Source organism: Arvicola amphibius, chromosome 6, assembly GCF_903992535.2.
Source record: "Arvicola amphibius chromosome 6, mArvAmp1.2, whole genome shotgun sequence".
Classification (NCBI taxonomy): Eukaryota; Metazoa; Chordata; class Mammalia; order Rodentia; family Cricetidae; genus Arvicola; species Arvicola amphibius.
The window spans coordinates 40152695-40175099 of NC_052052.2; the positions used below are offsets into that span (position 1 = coordinate 40152695).

Consider the following 22405-nt stretch of genomic DNA (forward strand, 5'->3'; position numbering starts at 1 on the left):
GTGGCCAAAGCTGCTAAATTCTGCTGCTTGCTGGAGTTGGAGCATGCACTCCCCCATGCAATTACACCTTCACCAGCTTTTTGTCTTTCACTGACTAAGCTTGGCTGTCCTTGGACTTGCTCTGTAGACCAGGCTGGCCTCAAACTCAGAGATCCACTAGCCTCTGCCTTTTAAGTGCTGGGATTAAAAGCATGTCCCTCCCCACTTGGATCTAAGTTTTTCTTTAGTTTCTTTCTATACATTGGAAACTTAGCTGGGTGGGATCTTGCCCTGAGGTCACCACTCCCTTTAATCCATTTATTAATCTGTTTATCTCCTTGGACATAGGATTTAGCTCCATTCCACATCCTGGTGCTCTTTTTCTCCTCAAAATTTACTTTTTGTGATTATCCTGCTCAGCTTTCTCCTTTTCATTATAAATCTTCGTTAGCATTACCACTAATATCCACATGACAGAGTCTATATACCAGGCTGTTTTGAGATTTCTTCTGCCAACAAATTAATCCAAAACTCTCCACTTTAGCCTCAGGCAAACTCTTTAGAAAAAACATCAAAGGGCAGCCACTTTCTTTACCAGAATATCACATGAATGACCTGTAGGCAACGTACTCAAATTCTTTCCCTCTGAAACCTCGAGTGAGCCCTACATAGTTCAAATACTCTCAGCACTGCTGTCTTCCATGCTCCTACTAGTACGGCCCTTTAAGCAGTGCTTAAAGCATTCCACTGCTTTCCAAACCCAAGTACCATAGTCTAAATTCCTCCAAACAAATACATAGGCCTGTCACAGCAACACCCCAGTCCCTGGTACCAGCTGCTGTCAGCATCCAATTGGTAGTGTTGTTCGGGGACATTTAAGAGGTATGGTCTTGCTGAGGACCAGCTTTGAGGGGAAAAGACTTTGCATACTTCTAGTTTTCTCTCTTTGCTCCATGCTTACAGTTAAAGATGTGAGTTCCCAGTATCCAATTCCTGCCACTCATTGCTATGCTTCCTGCCCTGTTGGACTCTTAGCCCTCATGGTGTTTAGCACAGCAACAGAAAAGGAACTAATAGAACTCCCTGGTCTCGTCACTGTTGTATTGGTTGTGGCCTGAGGTCACTTCTGATTCCCAGGCACTTTGATTCACTGGAGGCCATAGGTCTTTCCTAAGTGAAATATTGTGAATCATTCCCAACTGGCTCTAAATTTAATCCGCATCTATGGCTTTCTCCTTGTGTTAGATTTTCTTTCTGTTCCGAACCATTTTTCCCTAACTGGAAGGTAGTGGGCCCAGAATCTGCTCTTGCAACCTTTCTCTAAGTTACTTTGCCGCTGTTTCCCACTTTAGGGAGTAGCAAGAGGCAGCTTCTAGGAAAAGGTTTTATCTTTACATCTGAAAACAGCCAGATTCTTCTAGCATGTCAGAGGCAGCTGGTGGCAGGCATAAGTTTGTACTTGATGCCAAGGAGGGCTGACAGGTCTGAGTCAGGCTGGCTCCATCTGGAGGCTGCAGGGCACTGACAGCTGGGGCCCTGGGCTGGTTCCAAGTAGGTATTGGGTCAGTAGAGAATAGAGTAGCCTGTTTGCTTTCTTCTCCTCCTCCTCTTCCCCTCCTCCTTCTCATTCTTTTTTGTTTGTTTTGTTTTGTTTTTTAAGACAGAGTTTCTCTGTGTAGCCCTGGCTGTCCTGGAACTCACTCTGTAGATGAGGCTGGCCTTGAACTCAGAGGTTCACCTGTGTGTACCTCCTGAGTGCTGGGATTATGGGCATGAGCCCTACCGCCAGGCACTCCTGTCTGCACACTGATCACATCATTACTGCTTCCTGTTGTTTCCGTGTACTGAGGCTGACCCCATGCTAAGCATGCGGTCAGCATCGGGTTCATATCTGTGGCAGCCCCACAAGCACCTCCTACTGTGATGATGCAGCAGCCCATTCCTCTGGGAATGCTTCTGCTAGACAATCTCGGGCTCTAACCTGGGAGAGGCACGTCTGGTGGGCACGCAGCGCAGCCAGGAAACTTGTGTTTTCAGCAATTTTCTCAATGGGGAAGACTGGTTGAAGAGACACTGCAGCTAAAGGCTTATGCTCCCCACCCACCCCCACCCCGCACACACACACTTTGTTCCCCAATGCGTGAGCTCCAGTTTAACATCCATTCTAAGCATTTAGGGAAGCCCTGGGGAACAATGCCAAGGGGATGTGTAGATGCACAAAAGGTGCCAGGAAACAAACAACAACAAAAATCCAGTGCCAAGAGCCCTGTAGCTTTCTGGAGGGCTGGACTGAAAGCCACCCTCCTTCCCTCATCCCCAGGGACCCACCAGGACACCACCTGGACCCATCCCAGGGCTCACCCACTGGCGCCTGGCTTATTGAAGAACTCAGACTGTGTATAATGACTGCCACCGTCAGCCAAGCACAGCCCCTGGGTGTTTCTCCTCATACAGAGAAGCAGAAGAGGCTGCTGTACACAAAGCAGGCAGCCTAACACGCCACAACCTTCACACTGTCAGTCACAAAAAATATGTTTAAAGATGGTACTTAAAGAGAGACTCAGGGATAATTTAAGGGCAGACTGAGCACTTTTACTTAATGTCCAAACAAAAGCCAGTAGTGCAGAGCAGTGGGATGGCTCGGTGGATAAACGTGCTTGTCACTAACCTGATTTTGATTCCCAGGAGCCCACATGGTAGAAAGAAAACACATGATTATAAACATCCTTTGTCCTCTGTACATGCATCATGGTTACACGTGTCCCCTCCCATACACAAACTTTAAAAATGGACTAGAAAGGTGGTGGTTCCGTGGGTAATGGCACTGGTAAAGCTGATGACCGAACTGGATCACTGGTACCCACGGTGGAACCAGAGAGCCGACTCCTGCGATGTGTCCTCTGACCTCCACAGTCTGCTCGCACCTTCATCGCCTCAAACTCGGGAAACTGCCTTTTATTTACAGCTAGCACAGTGAGCAGGCCTGGTAACAAGCGGGACTCTTGTTTGGGCTAATCTCATCAGTAACACACTCCACAGCCGAAACTGTCCTCATTTTTCATATGAAGAAAATAAGATCACAAGATGGGAGGCACTTGCCCAGGATTCGCAGTGAAGCCGATGCCGAAGCCAGTGATCAACTCCCACACCCCTTGGCATCAGACACATAGCTGAAGAGTCTCGGGAGGAATACCTCTGCAGGGGGAGTGAAGCAGGGCTCCAACCTCGCCTCACACACAGAGCTAATAATTAACATGTTCATTTGCAACACCATCTGCCAATTTCTTTTTCACATCAGTGGGTCTGTTTGACCTGTTTATTGATCTATTTGGCTACCACAGAGCTAATACCACACTAGCTTAACTGCCTCTGCTCTGTACACTGCCACGTGCTACATAAGTCTGTGACTCAGGGATTTCAGAATTGACTCAATTTAGTTCCACTAAACAGTAATTGCAATCTCATTTAAATTTATATATATTTTTTGAAATCGAGTGTCTGAACATCAAGTCTTCCTATCTGTCATAATATAGGTCTTTATTGTCTTTCAGTGATGCCTAATGCTATTCTCCATTGTTGTAAATTCCTTTAAGATTAAATCCTAGTGACTCTGAGGAAGGAGTGTATTTTCTTGCTATTACATTTCTTTGTGGTACTGGAGAGTGCACCCACGGATTTATGCATGCTGTGCAAGTACTCTGTCCCCAAAGACAGCCTACCCTAGGCTGCTATTAGAAACGACATCTTTTCTTAAATTATGTTTTGCTTAATGTATTGAAATGCCTTTTATTTTTGCATAGATCTTAAACTTGAGCGTCTCATCACTTACTTGCTCTTGGTGTTCTCCTGAGTTTTAGTTGGTTAAGAGTTTCTTTGTCGCTGTTTCTGTTAAATGAGTATGGAATGATACCTGTTTGGCACAATCTGTTTCATTTTTCCTTTACTTCTTAATGACTACTTGGGTTCCCTCACCTTCCAGAACCAAGAGATCCCTTTAATATTTAATGTTATGAACTTAATACAGAGACGACAAACGAGAAAGGATTTTCCCAGTCCAGGGCTACAGCTTGCTTCTAGGGTAGCCTATGACTTGGGGGAGGATGGAAGCCCTGCTCTGTCAGGGGCAGAAGTGCTCAGAAAAAGAAAACACAGGGGCTTAGTAAATACAACATAGTTGCCAGACTTGAAAGGAAGCAGGGTCTGCACCTCCCTACCATGCTCAGATACGGCCAGTTTTGCCAGCTCCCTTTGTTAGACCCTCTCAACCAGTCTGGGGATGGCATGCCTTTTTCTACTCTCAGAAGTGGAAGAACATGGACTAGAGAGATGAGATGGCTTAGCAGCTAAGAACACACACCGCTCTTGCAGAAGACCTGAGTTTGGTGCCTAGAACCCACATTGGGTGGGTCACAACACCCTCTTCTGGTCTCTGAGGGCATCTGCACTCACACCCACACACCTACATATAAATACAAACAAGTATACAAAATTAAAAAATAAAATCTTTGTTTCTGCTCCAGTAGACTATTGGAGAAATATAGTCTGTGTAACAGGTTTTCCAAATGGTGGGTTTCCACGTATGAAGGCACAAAATCCTCATGGCCTAGTACTACACTGACCAACTCTGCTGTGTGGGGAATCTTTAGTTCCAAGAGACTCAGCAGGCCATGAAGCTGTCTTCAATCCAAAGAGTTGTCTGGAAGCAGAACGTACAGATATGTGCCACGGGGATAGCCAGGGCCAGCAAGAGGTGCTTCAGGGATCACAGAGGCTGATTCCACATGAGGAAGAACTTCCAGGTTGACTCTGACAGGAAGTGCTCTATCAGCAAATGAAGAGGCTAGCCATCAGCCAGGAATGTGGAGTGGAAGGATACATGCCAGGAGTGAGGTCTGGGGTGACGTGAGCTGCTAACAGATGCCTGGGTTTACTGGAGAGCCATGATGATCAGGGCCTGTTTTAGTTTGGAGCTGCTGGGCTCACAGCATCATTCCATAGGCTTCTCTGCCCTTGGTGCCACTTGGCCTTCAAGCCTTTGATCTTGTAGGTGGACCTGCCTATTTCCCAAGAGCTGGAGAGCCTTTATAGGCTGCGTGCTCCTGTGTATTTTGCAAACTGGCTCAGGTGCAGAGTAGGCATGAAAAAGCAGAGACCTCCAGAGTCCACTCTTATTTGTGGAGGGAGCACTGCACACACTACATTCACACACCAGTGGGGCTTTATTGGTGGGACTCAGAACCGTGACAAACCCCGGCATGCAGACTGTGAAGGCTGCTACAGGTGCTGGGAGATCGCGATGAGAAGCCTCCGTGGGATTTGCTGCTCAGGGCCCTTTTCTCCTCTCAGTTCTTCCAGGCAAGTTTGTAGGAACATAGTTCAGCACTTCACAAACTGATGGGTGACCTCGAAGATCCCCACAGACTCCTGAGCCTTCTCGTCATAGTCTGTCCAGTCCTGTGAAATAAGACAGAACAGACAGTGTGGACAGTGAAGAACCAGAGTCCAAAGCCCAATGCAGGCTGACTCAGTAGGTCACGAACACAGGAAACCCTGGACAGAACAGACAACTCAGGCCTGAACTCATCTCTCAGTCCTATACCAGGCAAGTTTTCATGTTACTTCCCCAAACCTAAGTTCAGCCCTTGATTTATTTATTTATATTTTTCAAGACAAGGTTTCTTGTGATCCGTGGCTGTCCTGGAACTTGCTCTGTAGACCAGGCTGGCCTCAACTCTGAGATCCACCTGCCTCTGCTTCCCGAGTGCCTGGATTAAAGGTTTGTCTTACCATCACCAGGCTTTTGAGTTCTGCCCTTTATTTAAAAAGGAAGAAAAGACACTTGACAGTGAATGTTGAAAGAATGAAATGGAACATGGAAACATGCTTAGCACAGAAACCAGCATGGGGCGGGGGCCACAGAATGCTACTGTAGTTACAAGGAGCCATGCTAACAGAACTGGTGTCCTTCCTTCACAGCTGGGACAAAAGACTTGTCTATCTGCAGGATTGAAACAATACTATAGGTGATCACCACAAGTACTTCAACTACTGCTCCCAGGGAGATGGGTTAGCCTCCCATCAGCATCTGTCCCAGGTTTTCACCAACAGGTAAATACCTCTGTTTTATGTGTTTAAGAGCAGCACATTTCCTACGTAGCTCACGGCCAGCAGCACTGTAACTCAAGCCTGAATGAAGCTTATCTACTGTGCACTTCGATGCCAGGCACATTCAGCCTTCCTGCACGTACACACTGGACTGCACTCACTCCAGCACTATACGTATGGCCATTTAAATACCAGTTTCACTAACAAAAAGTACCCGAATTCAGAGCTAGCTCTCCACTGAGAAGCCCCATTCACCAAAAAAATAATTCCTACCAGGTACCATATAGCACCTTGCCAGATCCCCAAGTCTCACCTTCTCTTGCAGATTGATGTCACTGAAGACTGTCCCTGACTCCACACCTTCGGCGGCAAACCCGGCCTGCAGGGGACAGGAAAACAAAGTCAGGCTAGGGGAAGACAGAGCCTGTGAAGACTAGCCCGGGGCTGGGCTTGCTAGCAAAGCCTTCACGATGAAAGCAACTGCAGCATAAGCAGCAGCTCCTGACAAACCCGAGCTGCCAGTGACTCGCACTCCATGGTGTATCTAAGTTACAGCCCTGGCCTAGAAGACTGTGTGGCTTCCTTTCTGTTGCTGCAATACCATCATGATCCAAAGGCAGCTTGGGGAGGAAGGGTTTACTGCTGTAGCCCATGGCGCAGGGAAGCCGAGGCAGGATCCTGGAGACAGGAACCAGCAGAGGCCATGAAGGGAGACTGCTTCTGGCCCATTTGCCTACTTTCCTTTCTCTTCTCTTTTCCCTTCCTTTCCCTTCATTCTTTCTTTTTTGAGACAGGTCTCACTATGGAGTTCTGGTTGACCTGGAACTTACTATGAAAACCAGGCTGGTTTTGAGCTCACAAAGATCTGTCTCTGCCCTGCAAGTGCTGGGACTAAAGGCGTGTGGACATGTCTAGCCTCAGCTATCTTCCTTATATATATCCCGGGCTCACCTCAATCGGCAATCAGGACAGTTCTTCAGTTGAGGCTCCCTATTCTGGTGATTCTGGTTTGTGTTAACAAAAACTAGCCCAGTACAAAGGTAGGAGTGGGATAAATTCTCCATCACCCCTGTCTGTTGAAGGACCTGGGTGCACACTCCACTCTTTGACTGAACCTTAGTTTTTGATTTTTGTTTTGATTTTTCTGAGATAGGGTCTTTCTACACAGTTCCGGCTGTCCTAGAACTCCCTATGGAGACCAGGTTGCTGTCAAACTCACAGAAATCCACCTGCCTTAGCCTCCTGAGTGCTGGGATTAAAGATGGGCATCACTATAACTGTCTCTGAACTTCGGTTTTTGTTTGTTTGTGAGACACAGTCTCATGGATCCCGGGATGGCCTTAAACTTGCTGTGTGGCTGAGGATTTTGTTTGCTTGTTTTTGTTTATGAAACGGGGATGCCAATATCATCTTTTCTTTTCTTTCTTTTTTTTTTTTTTTTGAGACAAGATTTCTTTGTGTAGCTTTGGAGGCAGGCTGGCCTCGAACTCACACAGATTCACCTGCCTCTGCCTCCTGAGTGTTGGGATTAAATGTGTGCGCCATCACTGCCCAGTCGTCTTTTCTAACTTACTCCACAGAGTTACTGTGGGGTAAAAATGTACAAATAAAGGGATGAGGACTGACTGTAAGAGTCAGACAGACCTGGGTTCAATTCACAGCCCTCTACTTACTAACTGTAGGACCCTGGCAAACCGCACTGTGGTAGTCTGAATGTATTTGGCCCCCAGAATCTCATGGGGAATGGCACTATTAGGAGGTGTGGCTTTGTTGGAGTGAGTGTGACCTTGCTAGAGGAAGAGTGTCACCGTGGGGACAGACTTTGAGGTTTCTTATGTTTAGGATACTACACAGTGTGTCAGCTGACTTCCTGTGCCTGCAAAATGTAGGGCTCTCAGCTCCTCTAGCACATCTGCCTGCATGTCGCCATGCTCCCCGCCACGATGATAATGGACTAAACTTCTGAAACCCTAAACCAGCCCCAATGAAATGTTATCCTTTAAAAGAGCTGCTGTAGTCATAGTATCTCTTCCCAGCAATAAAACCCTAAGACATGCACAACCTCTGACATTCCCTTGTATGAAATTAGGATGAATCATTCCCTAGGGTTACAGAAAGGATGAAATGAAGTAACATGGAAAGGAAACGGGCATGGAGCACAGCATACAGCAGGCATTTAGTAAGTGACAATTACTATTCATAGAATTCCTGGCTTGTGTTATAGCTCAGTGCTAGAACACTGAAGGGAAGAGCAAGATGGAGAAGTCCTATTTCACAGTTTCTGTAAGAAGCAAAGTTCTGTTACTACATTCCCTCCCCGAGAGTCCTCTTAAAAATACAAACCTGGGGCTGGAAGTCAACTGGTTCAAGGCCACGACACTCAAACTCTACTATTGTCTTGAACTTCTCATTGTCTTCAGCCTAGAAAGGAAGCATATTGAGGAGGCAGGCCCAATGGGTCCCCAGGAGACCCATGCCCTCTGTCCTTTCAGCTATGTGGATCCTTACTGGACCCATGAGCCTAGAATAGGACCAGAACAACTTAGCCCTTTTTAAAAGAAGCCTGACTTGGGCACTGCTCCCAGGAGGACCTTCTGTAGGTGCAGTTTCTGTAGAAGAGTACGGGTCCTTGGGTCAGCCTTCCTGCATGTCTATAGAGCTGAGGAAAACCTACATGTTCATTGTGAGATCTGAATCACACAGGAAGAGCCGATCACAGGCCCATGAATGGTAAATGATCAGCACCCAGAAGACAGTAAGAATGTCATGTTCCAAAGGCTCCAGACCATCCGCATGGTACGAGTAGGCATACCATGGCCTTTTCCTAACCATCTACTATGCCATGAGGACAAGGGCTGGGGGACTGAAGAGGGAACCTCTTAGGAGGTGGGTGGCCAAGAAACCTATGCCTACTTCACCCATGGGCTCAGTGACTACCCGGGACCATGCCCAAATTTTCAACCCACTGTACTTCAGGAAAACACTGCAATACCACTCAGTGTATGGTGGGCAAAAGATGGACTTAGCCAACAAACAACTAAGTACATTAAAGAGCATGCTCCCTGCAAGAAGGCATGGTGACAAGTGCCTGTCATCTCAGCATTCAGGAGGCTGAAACAGGAGTAGGCTGAGGTTGAGCCAAGCCTGAACTACCAAGTGAGATCTAGTCTCAAACAACAACAACAACAACAATAACAACAAAAGAGTTAAATACATGGGACAATGTCCAGTGGTTGGCCACTCTGCTGCAGCTGCTCTTGAACCTACTCCTCCTAACCACCAGTTCAGATTTAATCCCACCACCCGTCGCTACAGCAGGGAACTTACGTTGTAAGACTTGATGGTGCTGCTCAAAATTTCTGAAATACAGAAAGGAAAAGTTGACTTGAATCCATACCCATGCTCCACTCAAGGAAAAAGAGCGAGCTGCCCGGGTTTTAGCACTTCAGCCCCGTGTCTACCACGGACAACACAAGTCTGCCTCCAGTCAGCCTGGAAGAACCTGGCCATCATCGCTTGACCTACCAATGGAGTTTTCCCGTGCACACAGTTTGCACTTCTGGACCATGGAGGCACTGCCACGGCCACCTTTCAACGCCACACTGTCCTGACAAGAAACAAACATAACCTCTAGTTACGTACCAGCTAGATGCAACAGTCCCAGAGATGGCATCCCTGTGTTCCAGTGGAAGAGACCATGACCCACAGAAGTGAGTCATTTGCTGACAGATGACAAGAGAGTAGCTCAGTGGTAAAGCATGTTTAGGATGTGCAGAGCCCTGGATTCAATCCCTCAGCACACCTGGGGTGGGGTGGGGCAGCACCCTCAGGAGTCTTTTTGTTATTGAGAAAAAAGGTCCCCCTTGATTTTGAACTTTGCCTCATGTCCCAAAGATGCCTCTTGTTCCCAGTGCTGAGCACAATGGTGCTTGTTCTCGGAAGTCACCAACCTAACCCAACCAACCAACCAACCAACCAACCAACCAAAAGAAGAGGAAAAAGAAATAAAAGCTGTTCAAAGGAAAGAGACATGAAGGCCAGTTTCCCCAACTCTACCCAGGGGGATGTACGGTAGGGACATTACCATCAGTCGGATATATTGCCACTTCTCTGAAATCTCACCACAGTTGCCACATTTCATCTTGGGGTAGAAAAAGAATATTAGTTGAGCAGCTGGTTTAGTTACAAAGACCCCTCGGGACGGGTAAGGATAGTATGGTGTAAAGCAGGCTCATAACCTACCACAGCCTCCTATCTAGGCTCTCGCTATGTAGCCCCAACTGTTTCTCACCCCTGAGATCGTCCCGCCTCGGCTTTTGGAGTACTGGGATTCTGAGTGAGTGCCACTATGCCTAGTGCAGCCTATTTTCTAGGCGATTCTTAGCGCATCCTACAACCAACCCCAAGGAGGACACGAGCAGACTTCTCTCCAGTCAAGGAACAAGTTGTTCCTACCCTCTTCTAAAATACGTATCATTTGGCTGGGAAATCCAAGTCACAGGGCCCCGAGCAACCGTGCCTAGCTAGGAGCTTTGTGTTTAGGGTCCTAAGAGTGCTGGGGTTAAGTTCTCATATTTTTTTTTCTTTTCTGTCTTCTTTTTTATTCTATTATTCCTTCAAGTCAAAGAAGTTCATTTTTCAACTGAGCCCTGGAACTCATGCTCTAAAACATTTGGAAACAGGAGCTGTGGGTGCAGAGGTAGAGCACTTGTCTAGTACCAAGGGGATTAAATGGGAACAAAAGTGATCAGTAATGACTTCCCGAAAGGCAAGGCTTTGGATGGGTCTGTGAGTCGCTGGGATAGACTAGGAAAATAAAGCAGAATCTGGAACGTGAAGAGCCTCAGTTTGGAGCTCTATAGAGCACGCAGACAGGGCACCTACCGGGTTCTGCCGGGTTTACTAGTACTGTGTGAGGACGAAGGATGGTCAACTTTCACAGTAAGATGAGGCAGAAAATAAAACAGGGTGACTTTTATTCACCTTGTTAAGTAATCACAAGGTCCCCTCAAATAACATTTTGTTCTGTGTCTGTTTACACATCAAGAGCTGGGGAGACTACACAGTGGGAGAATGCTAACGTGCGGCCCTAGATTCGGATATATGCCCAGGACTGCAGAGGGGGGAAAAAGACCAAGCCTCACCGTGGGAGGAGGACGCCCATCTGTAATCCCAGCACACGGAAGGGAAAGGCAAAATCAGTTATCCTCTGCTACATAAAGAGCAGACTAGATTATATGAGACTAATATAATCAATAAAAATAAAATCTAAGATTCCAGCCTGAAAAACCCCCTTATATGTCTGATTAACTACCTCGGGACCCAGCAGAAGAGAAACGCTCCCAGTTCTATACTGAGATCACTGCTTGGCCTAAGGTTCCCCATGCTCCTCCCTTTCCCAGGAGGGATCCGCCTTCCGCCTCACCTTCAGATACCACCGGAAATCCTCACCCACTGGCCGAAGGTTGGTGACGTTCTCCAGCGTGGCTTTGAGCTGCAGCGCGATTTTCTGAGAAGAGGGCGGGCCAGGCTGAATGCACGGCCGCGCGTGCGCAGCCGCGTGCCCCGCCCCCCCGCCCCCCCAGCTCAAGCCCGGGTGGGGGGGGCTCAACGCGAGCTCACTCCCTTTACCCCCTCCTGGTAGAGCTCGCGACTGTCGGGTCCTCGCCGCCTTCACCCCACCTCTGACTCCGCTACCGGACGCTCCGGTGGCGAGTCCCCTCCCCTTACCCCCATTGCTGCCTGGTCCACGTTATGACGCTGCGACCTCTGCTTTCCGGCCCGTCGTAAAAGGCTGGCACCGCCGCGCAGCCTCAGTGCGGGTGGGCGGGAATCGGGGCGTTGGCGAGCCGTGTAATCCTCCGGGGAGAGCTTTTCTCGGTGGGTGCGCTGGGTCATGTGGAATCGCTAATGCCAGAGATAGTTCCTGCTTCTCAATTTGTGCCACTACCAAGCAAGCAGGGAATTCTGGCTCAAAACCTCAGCTAGACCGCTCTAGCCCCTTGTTTTTGGTTTTTTTTTCCCGCCTCCTTACTACCCTGTGGTCCTGAGTCGTCTTAGGTTGCAGCCTCGCGGACTTGGCGTAGTGGCCCTCCGCTAAACTGCTCACTCGGTCTACATGCCGGACCAGATGCTGCGATCTTTCCCACAGGGCTACCCTGTGTCCACGTCCTCGTGAGCTGTGTCTGAAAACAGCTGGTTCACCCCTACGGTCTTATCTTTACCGACACTGCAGGAGCCCGTTGGCATCAACATTCGAAAACGTCATCCACTTGAAACTTTTATAACCTCGTCTTTAATTTTATGTGTTTGCGTGTTTTGCCGTTTTGTATATGTGTGCATCACATATGCATGCGGCTCCCGCCGAGACCAGAAGAGGGCACCGGATCCCCCAGTAACGGTTGACTGTGAGCCACCATATGGATGCTAGGAACTGGATTGGGGTATCCTGCAACAAGTACTCTAAATCGTTGAGCCATCTCCCCACTTGTGTCATTAAAAAAAAAGTCTTTTTCATCTCAATAGTCTGGCATCCTGCCTTGTCAGATACAAATGATATCCCAGCAGAGTGAATCATGGAGTCCGAGAACGCTTTTGGGACCTTGTCTAAGGATGGATGTGTATTTAGGTCCATCATGTCCCTTCAGACACATGAAACCTATCATGTCCTTTTTCTCCTGGTGCAATCTACCCAGCTACTTGCCTAAAGCCATGAAATTTATGTAACAGCAAGAGAAAACTATCAATCCATCTGCTGAAGTTTTCCTTCACACTGAAATATAGGATCTGAAAGAAAAAAAAAAAAAAAAAAAAGCCTGACCACAATGCAGTGTAAAGCTCAAGAAGCTAACACTACCCGGCTGTGACATGTAGCCTAGTGGTAGAACACTTGCTTAGTATGTATAAAACCCAGTCTTACACGCACTATATGTAAACCCAGCCAATATTCAAATAATTTCTTTAGTGGTGTCAACTTTAGTTTTTTTTTTTTTTTTTTTTTTTTTTTTATCATGACCCAGTTAGGGTCAAACATTTTATTATTTTGTCTGCTTTTGTGAATTTGTGAAGATAAAATCCAAGACCTCATGAATGGTAGGCAGGCGCTTTTCTAGTGAGCTATAACTCCAGCGTTGATTTGTCTTGTAAATATCTAGGTTCCTTTTCCCTTGGAATTTAAGAATCCAAACTGAACTGAGTGTGATGGCACCTGCCTGCAACCCCAGTACTTGGGAGACTGATCCCAAGTTCTAAGCTATCCTGGGCAGCAAAACGAAGGGAGGCTCTCTTTAAACTTGTCCTGGAATACTCTTGTTGCTCCTGTTGTATTAAAAAAAATATGTAGTATATGTATGCATACCAGCACGCACCCATGCCACAGCACAGGTGTAAAAATTTAGAGTCATTTCTTGTCTTCCACCTTGTTGAGGCAGGGTCCCTGTTTCTGCTGCTGCTGGGTGCTTGCTTAGTCCAGGCTGGGTGGCACATGTGGGTCTCAGGGATGGAGATGGTGGTTGTCATGTCAGGCTTATGCAGCTAAAGCTTTACTGCCAGAACCATCTCCCTGGCCTCATTGAATGTTTGTATTTTACATGAGAAATAATTCGCACATTAGGTGTTTAGAAAAATAAAGTAGATGTTACCACATTTATTAAAGACCATCATTTATTGTTTATAAAAATTGCCCCAATATACAGAAAAAAATTCCTAATTACGGTAACTAAAAATTCCCACCCCCTCATGTCCACAATATCCAGTCTAGATTGGTTTAATCTTGAAATGTAATCCAATAAGGCTGAAGACTAAACACTTCAGATCCTGGACAAGATAATAAAATACTCGTAAGCCTTCTGGATCCCTAAAATACAAAAGAACATAAAAATGTTTAAGAAGCAGAGAAAAATTGGCAAATAAAATTAATAACTCTGATTACCATAAAATGTTCCTTATGAAGGTATTTACATGCAAGGCTCTAACCATGTTCAATTCCCAGTACCGCAAACAAACAACCCCTACCCCCAGATTCTTTGTAACAAATAGATCCCCATTCCATGTTGTAATTCACACCACTGGGCAACATGAATTTTAAAATTTAGATACGAGATTTCAAATTTCACCGAGACTAAGATGGGCTAGTCTGAACAGTCAACACTGAGAAAGTGTTCACTCAGTGACCAACATTTGTTTGGCCTTAATTTTCTCTTCTGGTTGCTACTATGCATTCCTCGATGTCATGGAGAAGCAGTAACTGAATGAATGAACCACCACAAATAAAAGAAGTAGCCTTTGAAAACACAATTGGCGCCGGGCAGTGGTGGCGCACGCCTTTAATCCCAGCACTCGGGAGGCAGAGGCAGGCGGATCTCTGAGTTCGAGGCCAGACTGGTCTACAAGAGCTAGTTCCAGGACAGGCTCTAGAAACTACAGGGAAACCCTGTCTCAAAAATAATAATAATAATAATAATAATAATAATAATACACAATTGGCCTGAATCCATTAGCTGTGCGTTTTTGGGTTCAGCCATGAATGGAAGACAGTTAGGTTCATGAAGTTCCCAACTATCATATACATGTTCAGATGGTTTTCATTGCTAGTATTTCCTAAATGATATAACAGATATTTATACAGAATTTGGTTTTATAAAGATGATTTAAGTATATGGGAAGTACACAGGTTCTTTGAAATATGACACTATTTTAACTAAGAGAATTGAGCATTTAAAAATTCTGGTACCAAAATTCCTAGAACCAACCCTCCACGATACTGAAAGACAACTGTAACCCGAGGCCTATGAGTGAGGAGGACCATGCTGATTTCTGCTTGTGTCTGCACCACATCTTTCTATGCTGGCCCCATTTGACTGACTTTTTGTTTCGTTCTTTCCTTTCTTCCTTTCTGTTTTTGTTTTTCGAGACAGGGTTTCTCTGTAGCTTTGGAGCCTGTCCTGGAACTAGCTCTTGTAGACCAGGCTGGCCTCGAACTGTCTCTGCCTCCCAAGTGCTGGGATTAAGGCGTGTGCCACCACCACCCAGCTGACATTTTCTTTTTACTCTCTAACAACAGACACTACTGGATATAAATGTCATATATACTTACTTAGACTGGTTGACATCAATAAGGGAACCAATTTTTGATGTTGTAAAAGAAATGTGTTCATCACCGATGACGATTTCAAGCTCCTAGAAACGTTAAAAAAAAAAAAAAACAAAACAAAAAGACAGCACTGGGTCATTAATCAAGCACACAGGACAAGGCTCATCCAAACTCTGATCTTCATGCTTGCATCCACAAAGCCACCTCTCCGGCCCTTTTCTTCTTATTGGTGTGTGTGTGATACGTATGCATGTAGGCACAAATCTCAGGGCACATTCTGGAGGTCAGAGCACAGTTTATGGGCGTTCTCTCCTTTTACACCTCTATGTGGGTTATGGAGAATGAACTCACATTGCCAGGTGTGGCAACAAGAGCCTTTACCCACTGGTCCATCTTGATACTCCCTACTTTATTAAAAGAAGCACAAGTTGGGCTGGAGAAATGGCTCAGCGGTTAAGAGCATTGCCTGCTCTTCCAAAGGTCCTGAGTTCAATTCCCAGCAACCACATGGTGGCTCACAACCCTCTGTAATGAGGTCTGGAACCCTCTTCTGGCCTGCAGGCATACAAGCAGACATAATAAATAAATAAATAAATAAAAAAGAAGCACAAGTTAAACTTGTATTCCACTCTATTCTTTGGCATCCCCTAAAACTGGTGTGTATTCCTGTCACTTGCTTTTCCAGATTTAGCAGCATACTTTTAAAATAAATGGCCATACTTGATGTATATATACATTTTTCATTCCATGTTTTTTCTAGGATTTATCCATGTTGAGCTACTCAACAATTTAAATGCATTGAACATGCCGTTTCCTTCCTGAAGCAGACTTAGGTTCCCAACTTCTGTTACTAGACCATGATGTGGCAAGAACATTCTAGGCCTTGGGGCTGAGGTCACAGTAAACATCTGTGCTAGTCCTGGAGTTGGGTCCCCAGCTACACCAAAACTAAGTATTTTCTGCTCTGCCAGCTCCTATCCAAATGGTTTCCTAATATGGCCACACTGGTACTTTTTTTCCTGCCATCAGTATATGAATTCTTTCTATTCTTTTGAAGACCTGGGTGAAGCTTTAGAAAATGTGATGTCCGAATTTTTGCAGGTTACAAATGCACCTGTAAATCTGTTCAATGTTTACTGGCTACTATTTGAGTCTATAGACTGTCTATTTATATCCATTGTAACATTTTTGGCCCCCACCTTGGGTTATCTTTTTATTGCTTTATAGTTCTTTATATATTCTGTAGACACTCCTTGTTAGATATATTTTTCAAGTATATTCATCCAGTCTGTGGCTCTTTTCAACTTTATTTAGATGTCTTCGGTAAATTTAATGAAGTCAAATTTACGAATCTTTTCCTTTAAGGAAGAGAATGTTGTCTTTGTTTTTTGAGATGGGTCTTACTATATAACTTTGGCTGGTCTAGAACTCACAGAGGCCTGCCAGCCAGTCCCACGTGCTGAGACTAGAGGCATGTGCCAACATGCTCAGCACAATTTACATTGTCAAAGAACCCCCTGGCTGTAGGGTAGAGACACCAGGCCATACAAGGCAGGAGAAACACAGAAACCAGAAGAACGGAGTAGAGTAGTAGCAGTCGAGGTAGAATTAGCTTTTATTTTTTGGTTATTAAGAAAGTAACAGTGCTGGGCAGCTGGCTCAGTGGTTAAGAGCACTGGTTGCCCTTCCAGAGGACCTGGGCTCCATTCCCAGCACCCACATGGGACTACCGATTCTCCCTCCTGCCCCGACGTCCCACAGAGTAGCGGTCTGCATCTCTTTTGTAAGAAGCACAGTCAGTAGAGCACTCACCTGCCGGCCCACTCGGTCAGGAGGGGGCCATAGAGCATCGTCTTCCTTGGTGATCTCACTGTCGTCAATGATTCTCTTCAATTCCTCCATCACACTCTTATGTACATAAGCCTAAAATCAGGTTGAAAATCCATGAGCCTGTAGGGGTCGTTCTCATTTTCAGAAAGTAACAGGACATAAAAGTGACTGATGTGGGAGAGTCTTCTGTTTGTGTTGATTTCATTCATTAATAAAGAAACTGCCTTGGCCAGCCCTTAGGTGGGTGGGGTAGACAGAACAGGAAGAAGGAAGTGAGGTAGATGGCTCAGTCTGATGCCACGCCTCTCCTAAGTTAGTCAGACTGCCGTGCCTCTTCTCAGAGAGCCAGATGCGATGGAGCCAGCCACCAGGTCAGACATGCTGAATCTTTCCCGGTAAGACACCACTCGTGGTGTTACACAGATTATTAGATATGGGTTAGTCAAGATGTGAGTAAGAGGCTGAAACTAATGGGCCAGGCGGCCAGGATCCCACCGGGATGAAAAGCAGGCCTGCCCGCAGCTCCTCACTACAAGTGACTGCTGCTGAAGATATTTCCCAAAACTCGCAGGACAGTCTGGATCAGAAGAACCCACTGACAACAGCCCAGCTCCCCAGCTACTCATTGGCACACTGTTCACATGAATCTTTTCTCTGCTGCCATCTGAATGTGTCCCTCCAACTCAGGTTGAAACTTAACACGCAGGGTGAGAACGGTGACCTTCAGTACATGATTAGGCCACAAGGACAGAAGGATTTGAGGATTACCTGACACCTTTTTCGATCCTTTGTCATATGAAGAAAGATTTTTGTTTTATTTTGCTTTTTTTTTGATATATAATAATAAGACACCATCTTAGAATAAACTGGGTCCTCACCACACACCAAACCTGACAGGGTCTTAGAATTCACTGAGAGGTAAGCCTACTCTTTATACATGACCCAGTCTCAAGTATTTTAATATAGCAGTACATATGTTCTGAGATACAACTTTACTCTGGACATGATGTCAGTGCGTCCTTCCCAACCCTTATTATGTGACTAGAGGTTTGGTCCTCAGGGTGATACTATGGAAATGGTACGGATCTTGACAAGGTAGGAATTCCTGGAAGGTCCTTAGATCACTGCAGCACATCATCAGAGGAACTGCGGGCCCCAGTGTCTGCCTCTTTCTCACTGCCCTGATTTGAGAGGTCACTGCATGGCCACCCACACCCTCCTACTACTGCACTGTGTTTGGATTTTGAACTTCCAGAATGATGAGCTAAACAATCTCTTCTTTGTTTTTGAGACAGGATCTTATTTAGCTCAGCCTGGCTTCAAACTTGATACGAATTTGAAATTCTAGCCCTCCTGCCTTCACCCCCAAAGTCCTGAGATTGCAGATACGTATCCTCATTCCTGGCAATAATTCTTCAATAGCCTGTCAGATACCAGGGCTGAGATTACAGACATGGAATACCAGAACCAGTTTCTGTGGTACTAAGGAGCAAACCCAGGGCCTCATGAAGCCAAGCAGTCTATCAGCTGAGCTCCGTCCTCAGCTCTATCCTAGCCAGTCTTAATTAGAGAATGCGTGTTTTAGGAGAGACATCTTTAGTCAGTTTACTAGCTCATGTAGAAAAACAGAAAAGATATGATGCTGACTTGGCATAAAATTAACACTAAATGGTACGATGATGTCCTGACTTCTGTTGAAAAGTGTGACAGAGTGGCTGAAGGAAAAGGCAGTTTTGAAGCAGCCTTAACGGTACGGTAGAACTCACTGCAGAACGGAATACATGAGCTTACTGAGATATGAGTATGCCTAAATTTTGGCCATTATCTCTTACAAGCAAGAATACTTAGAACGAGCCTCAGATTTAGTATCTGGGCTTTTAATTTCCTGTATATAAATATGGCAGACTACACAGTCACATGGGCATTTATAATCAGGGTTTAAAGAACATACATATATGCCAGGTAGTATGCGCATGCCTTATTTCCAGGGTAGGCGGAGGCAGGCGAATATCTGAGTTTGAGGCTAGCTTGGTGTATAGAGGGAGTTCCAGGATATCTAAAAACAAACAAGCAAAACACCCAAAACAAAATAGTAATAAAAAAAGCACTAAAAACAAAAAAGAGAACCAGACAACAGCAAACAAAAGAGAAAAGAAAAAGAACTAAGTGCTTGTTGCCCCACTCTTCATTGTTCATCATTACCAGAGAGCACAAACACTGTACAACAAAAGGCTCCTGCAGTGAAGGAAAGCACTGTACCTCCTTTCTGATCATGACATCATTTTTGTAATTGCTGTTGTTGGCATATCGCAGTTTTCCTGTGGAGGCAAAAAAAAAAAAAAAAATGAATGCAATGCACAACAAAACATGATCAAAGAAAGCACCAGGAGCCCACTAACAATATTAACTTTGCCTACATTATACCCAAGTTCAACCCGCTTCACAGCTGTCTTTTCGGTAGTCCACTGTAAACTACCAACCCACTGAAGATGCACCTGACACTGAACTAGAGTTCAGCCAAAAGCTACTACGATGTGGCAAAAAAACAAAACAAAACAAAAAAAAACACAGGCAGGCTCTTTAACTACTCTGGCAAATAGCTTTTTGCGGGTCAAGGACCTCAGCTGTAAACAGAAATTGTAATTGCTAACTTACCCACACAGAGAACACGGTGAGGCTCAACTGGGTCGTGAAGCATTTTGAAAACTGTAGGAAGCCGTATACACAAATACACACAAGACCCATGCGGTCTTGTGACGCTGATCAATTTCTGCATACTTTTAAACTGAGCACATATGGTTCATAAGGCCCTTTGTGCATGTGTACAACCATCAGGACAGTTTGGACATATAGTGGAGATGAAGAAGATTAAAAACAACAAAATCACCCGAGCACATACCTTTAATCTCAGCACTCAGGAGGCAGAGGCCGGTGAATCTCTGAGTTTGAGACTAATCTGGTTTGCCTGGCAATTTTGGAACAGACAAGGCTACACAGTAAGACCCTGTCTCAAAAAAAAAAAAAAAAACAAAACAAAAAAACAAAAAACAAAAAACAAAAAAACCAAACAAACAAAAGCAAAAGAACCACAATGTATTGTTGTAGAAAAAACAGGAAACTTTGGGAAGAAGAAGCATCTTCTAGTTTAGGCTGAAGGTCTGATCAGGTTTCATGCATAAAATGACTTTGGGTGGGTGGGATATGGGAAGAATGAACAATAAGGTGTAGGTGTGGGTTAAGGGACCAAGAAAAGACAAGATGTCCTGAACAGAATTCACATCAAAGAGACTGAAAATTAAAAAATGCTTGGGATGTTGCAGGCAGAAACGAAGCAGTGTGGAATGAGTATTTGTAGGGCTGAGGCTGGCAAGCAGGCAGGAACTCAGTGTGGCCATATGCCACGGTAAGGGCTTTGAATTTACCAGGAAGGAAGAGGACAGCTATTGACAGTATCCGAGACCTACAATAATCTAATTAATTACACAGGCCTGCCACTACATTTTCTTGTCTATCTTACAGAGAATGAAAAGATTTGAGTAGAATTGTCTTTGCCACCTCACCACACCGCAACCTTCCCAAATGTTACCAATCAGATATGTTCTAATTGTCACCAACAGTATCCTAAATCTTCTCCACATCTATAGCCCTAGTTGTCCGAGTCCTGATCACCATCTCTTTTAACCTGACAACCACCATCACTCTTGCCTACTCTGTGCCCAAGAGCTAGGATACTTTTTGAAGAACAGATCACATCTTTTCTCTTAAAAGTTTCAAGTTGTTTCCTGCTGCACCTATTCACGCATGGCCTATAAACACCTACATAGCAAGGCTCCTACCTAACACCGTCTCCTGCTGATGCGCGAGCAATAAAAACTCATAGAGAGAAATTAAGGTTCAACCGGAAGGTCAGAAAAACAAAACAGCCAGCCACTGGCTCTTCCCTCTACCTCAGGTGATCCTGCCTCCAAGAATCTAAGAATGAGACCGAGAGCAGTCTCGGCACTCCCCTCACCCCTTTTTGAGACAGAGATCCTTAGTGGCTATGGAGCCAGTCCTGGAACTCGCTCTGTAGACTGAGCTGGCCTCAAACTCATAGATCCACCTGCTTCTGCCTCCTGAGTGCTGAGATTAAAGGTGAGCGCCACCACCGCCTGGCTTCCTCCTGTTTTATAATCCTTTCTAGGGCTGGGATTAGAGGCAGGCACCGCCCGGTTTCTATGGCAACTAGTGTGGCTACTGGGATTGAAGGTGTTACCACTGCCTGACCTGTAAAGCTGACCAGTGGCGCTGTTTTACTCTCTGATCTTCAGACAAGCTTTATTAAAAAATGAAATGCCACTAAATCCTACCATTCTCCCTAGAATTCGCTATTATCCTTCAGTTATCACTATGGATCCCTAAAACATGCCTGGCTCTTGGCTGTCCTGTGGCCTTTTCACTTGATACTCCTAGAGAATGCTTTTCTTCATGACGTCACGAATCGATCCCTTTCAATTATGGCTCAATTCAAATACCCACTCTTCAGAGTGCTCTCTAAAAGCGACCCTATTTTTTTTCTTTCTTTTCTCTTCTCTCTCACTTTCTCTTCCTTTCTTTTGGTTTTTCGAGACAGGGTTTCTCTATGTAACAGTCCTAACTGGAACTAGCTCTTGTAGACCAGGCTGGCCTCGAACTCACAGAGATCCGCCTGCCTCTGCCTCCCGAGTGCTGGGATTAAGGCGAGCGCTACCACTGCCCAGCTCGACCCTATTTTCTGATCACTTCTCACTATAGGAAATAACTGTTTATAGTTTCTCCCAGTACTAAAACACATTTTCCACGAAAGGGGAAATTTATCTTCGTTGCTCTATCCCCAGAGTGGAACACAGCACGGTGTAAGATGGACATTCAATCAATCTTGGTTGAAATGTAAGCAATCCGGCTTTTTTAAAGTTACTAAGGAGAAGCTCCAGTGTATGGACAGAAAGAACCAGTGAAGCCGAAAAAAGAATGCGCTTTTCACAACCCAACAGCACCGGTCTCAGCCCCTTCCTTCACTTCGCCACGTTCGCGAGCCCGGCTTCTGCGCCCTCCCCCAGGTCCCGTCCCTCTCCGGGCAGGCGCGGGGTCGCTCTTACCATCAGGTCGGAATTCAAACTCCAGGAACTCATGACCGAACTTGCCTTTGTGACCCACGTAGTAACGCAGGTAAAAGTCACTCTCCATAGTTCACAAGGGAAATCAAGACCGAACTTTAGGAACAGATCACACTACTACGATCGGCGCCCTGCTGGCGCTCGGAAATGACGTCAAACCACCGCGACGCGAACAGTTTTTCGCTCTCGGGAGGCGGGAACGAGATTGCCACGCCCCCTCGTCCTGAGGCGAGATCAAGATGACCGCTTCCTCTGGCCGGAAGTC

At 45.7% G+C, this 22405-nt stretch overlaps 2 protein-coding genes across 3 annotated transcripts; both read right to left on the reverse strand.

Annotated features, from left to right (window-relative positions):
- Window positions 1–5179: 5179 nt before the first annotated feature.
- On the reverse strand, window positions 5180–11884 carry Czib (CXXC motif containing zinc binding protein). Of its 2 annotated transcripts, XM_038333765.2 has the most exons (8): window positions 11815–11884; window positions 11510–11593; window positions 10169–10225; window positions 9610–9691; window positions 9412–9443; window positions 8428–8505; window positions 6398–6463; window positions 5180–5433 (listed from the first exon to the last, which is right to left on the reverse strand). In XM_038333765.2, the coding sequence occupies exons 1-8, from the start codon at window positions 11818–11820 to the stop codon at window positions 5356–5358; spliced, it is 483 nt and encodes a 160-aa protein (XP_038189693.1). In that variant the 5' UTR covers window positions 11821–11884; the 3' UTR covers window positions 5180–5355. The 2 variants fall into 2 exon arrangements, with proteins under 2 accessions (XP_038189693.1, XP_038189694.1); XM_038333766.2 differs by lacking the exons at window positions 11510–11593; window positions 11815–11884 and adding an exon at window positions 11229–11451.
- A 1844-nt stretch (window positions 11885–13728) lies between these two features.
- On the reverse strand, window positions 13729–22286 carry Magoh (mago homolog, exon junction complex subunit). Its single transcript, XM_038335413.2, has 5 exons — window positions 22123–22286; window positions 19265–19323; window positions 16988–17098; window positions 15179–15261; window positions 13729–13939 (listed from the first exon to the last, which is right to left on the reverse strand). The coding sequence occupies exons 1-5, from the start codon at window positions 22208–22210 to the stop codon at window positions 13840–13842; spliced, it is 441 nt and encodes a 146-aa protein (XP_038191341.1). The 5' UTR covers window positions 22211–22286; the 3' UTR covers window positions 13729–13839.
- Window positions 22287–22405: the final 119 nt, after the last annotated feature.

Bases quoted from the DNA above. Each gene is read 5' to 3' on its own strand.
- Czib (XM_038333765.2), bottom strand. The intron at 10,226-11,509 runs GTGAGGCGGAAG...TTCTACCCCAAG, and splicing joins ATTTCCGGTGGTATCTGAAG to ATGAAATGTGGCAACTGTGG. The intron at 9,692-10,168 runs GTAATGTCCCTA...GTTTCTTGTCAG, and splicing joins GGCAATATATCCGACTGATG to GACAGTGTGGCGTTGAAAGG.
- Magoh (XM_038335413.2), bottom strand. From the start codon at position 22,210: ATGGAGAGTGACTTTTACCTGCGTTACTACGTGGGTCACAAAGGCAAG. The intron at 17,099-19,264 runs GTACAGTGCTTT...ACCTGATTTTAG, and splicing joins ATGTCATGATCAGAAAGGAG to GCTTATGTACATAAGAGTGT. The intron at 15,262-16,987 runs GTGAGTGCTCTA...TAACGTTTCTAG, and splicing joins CTGACCGAGTGGGCCGGCAG to GAGCTTGAAATCGTCATCGG.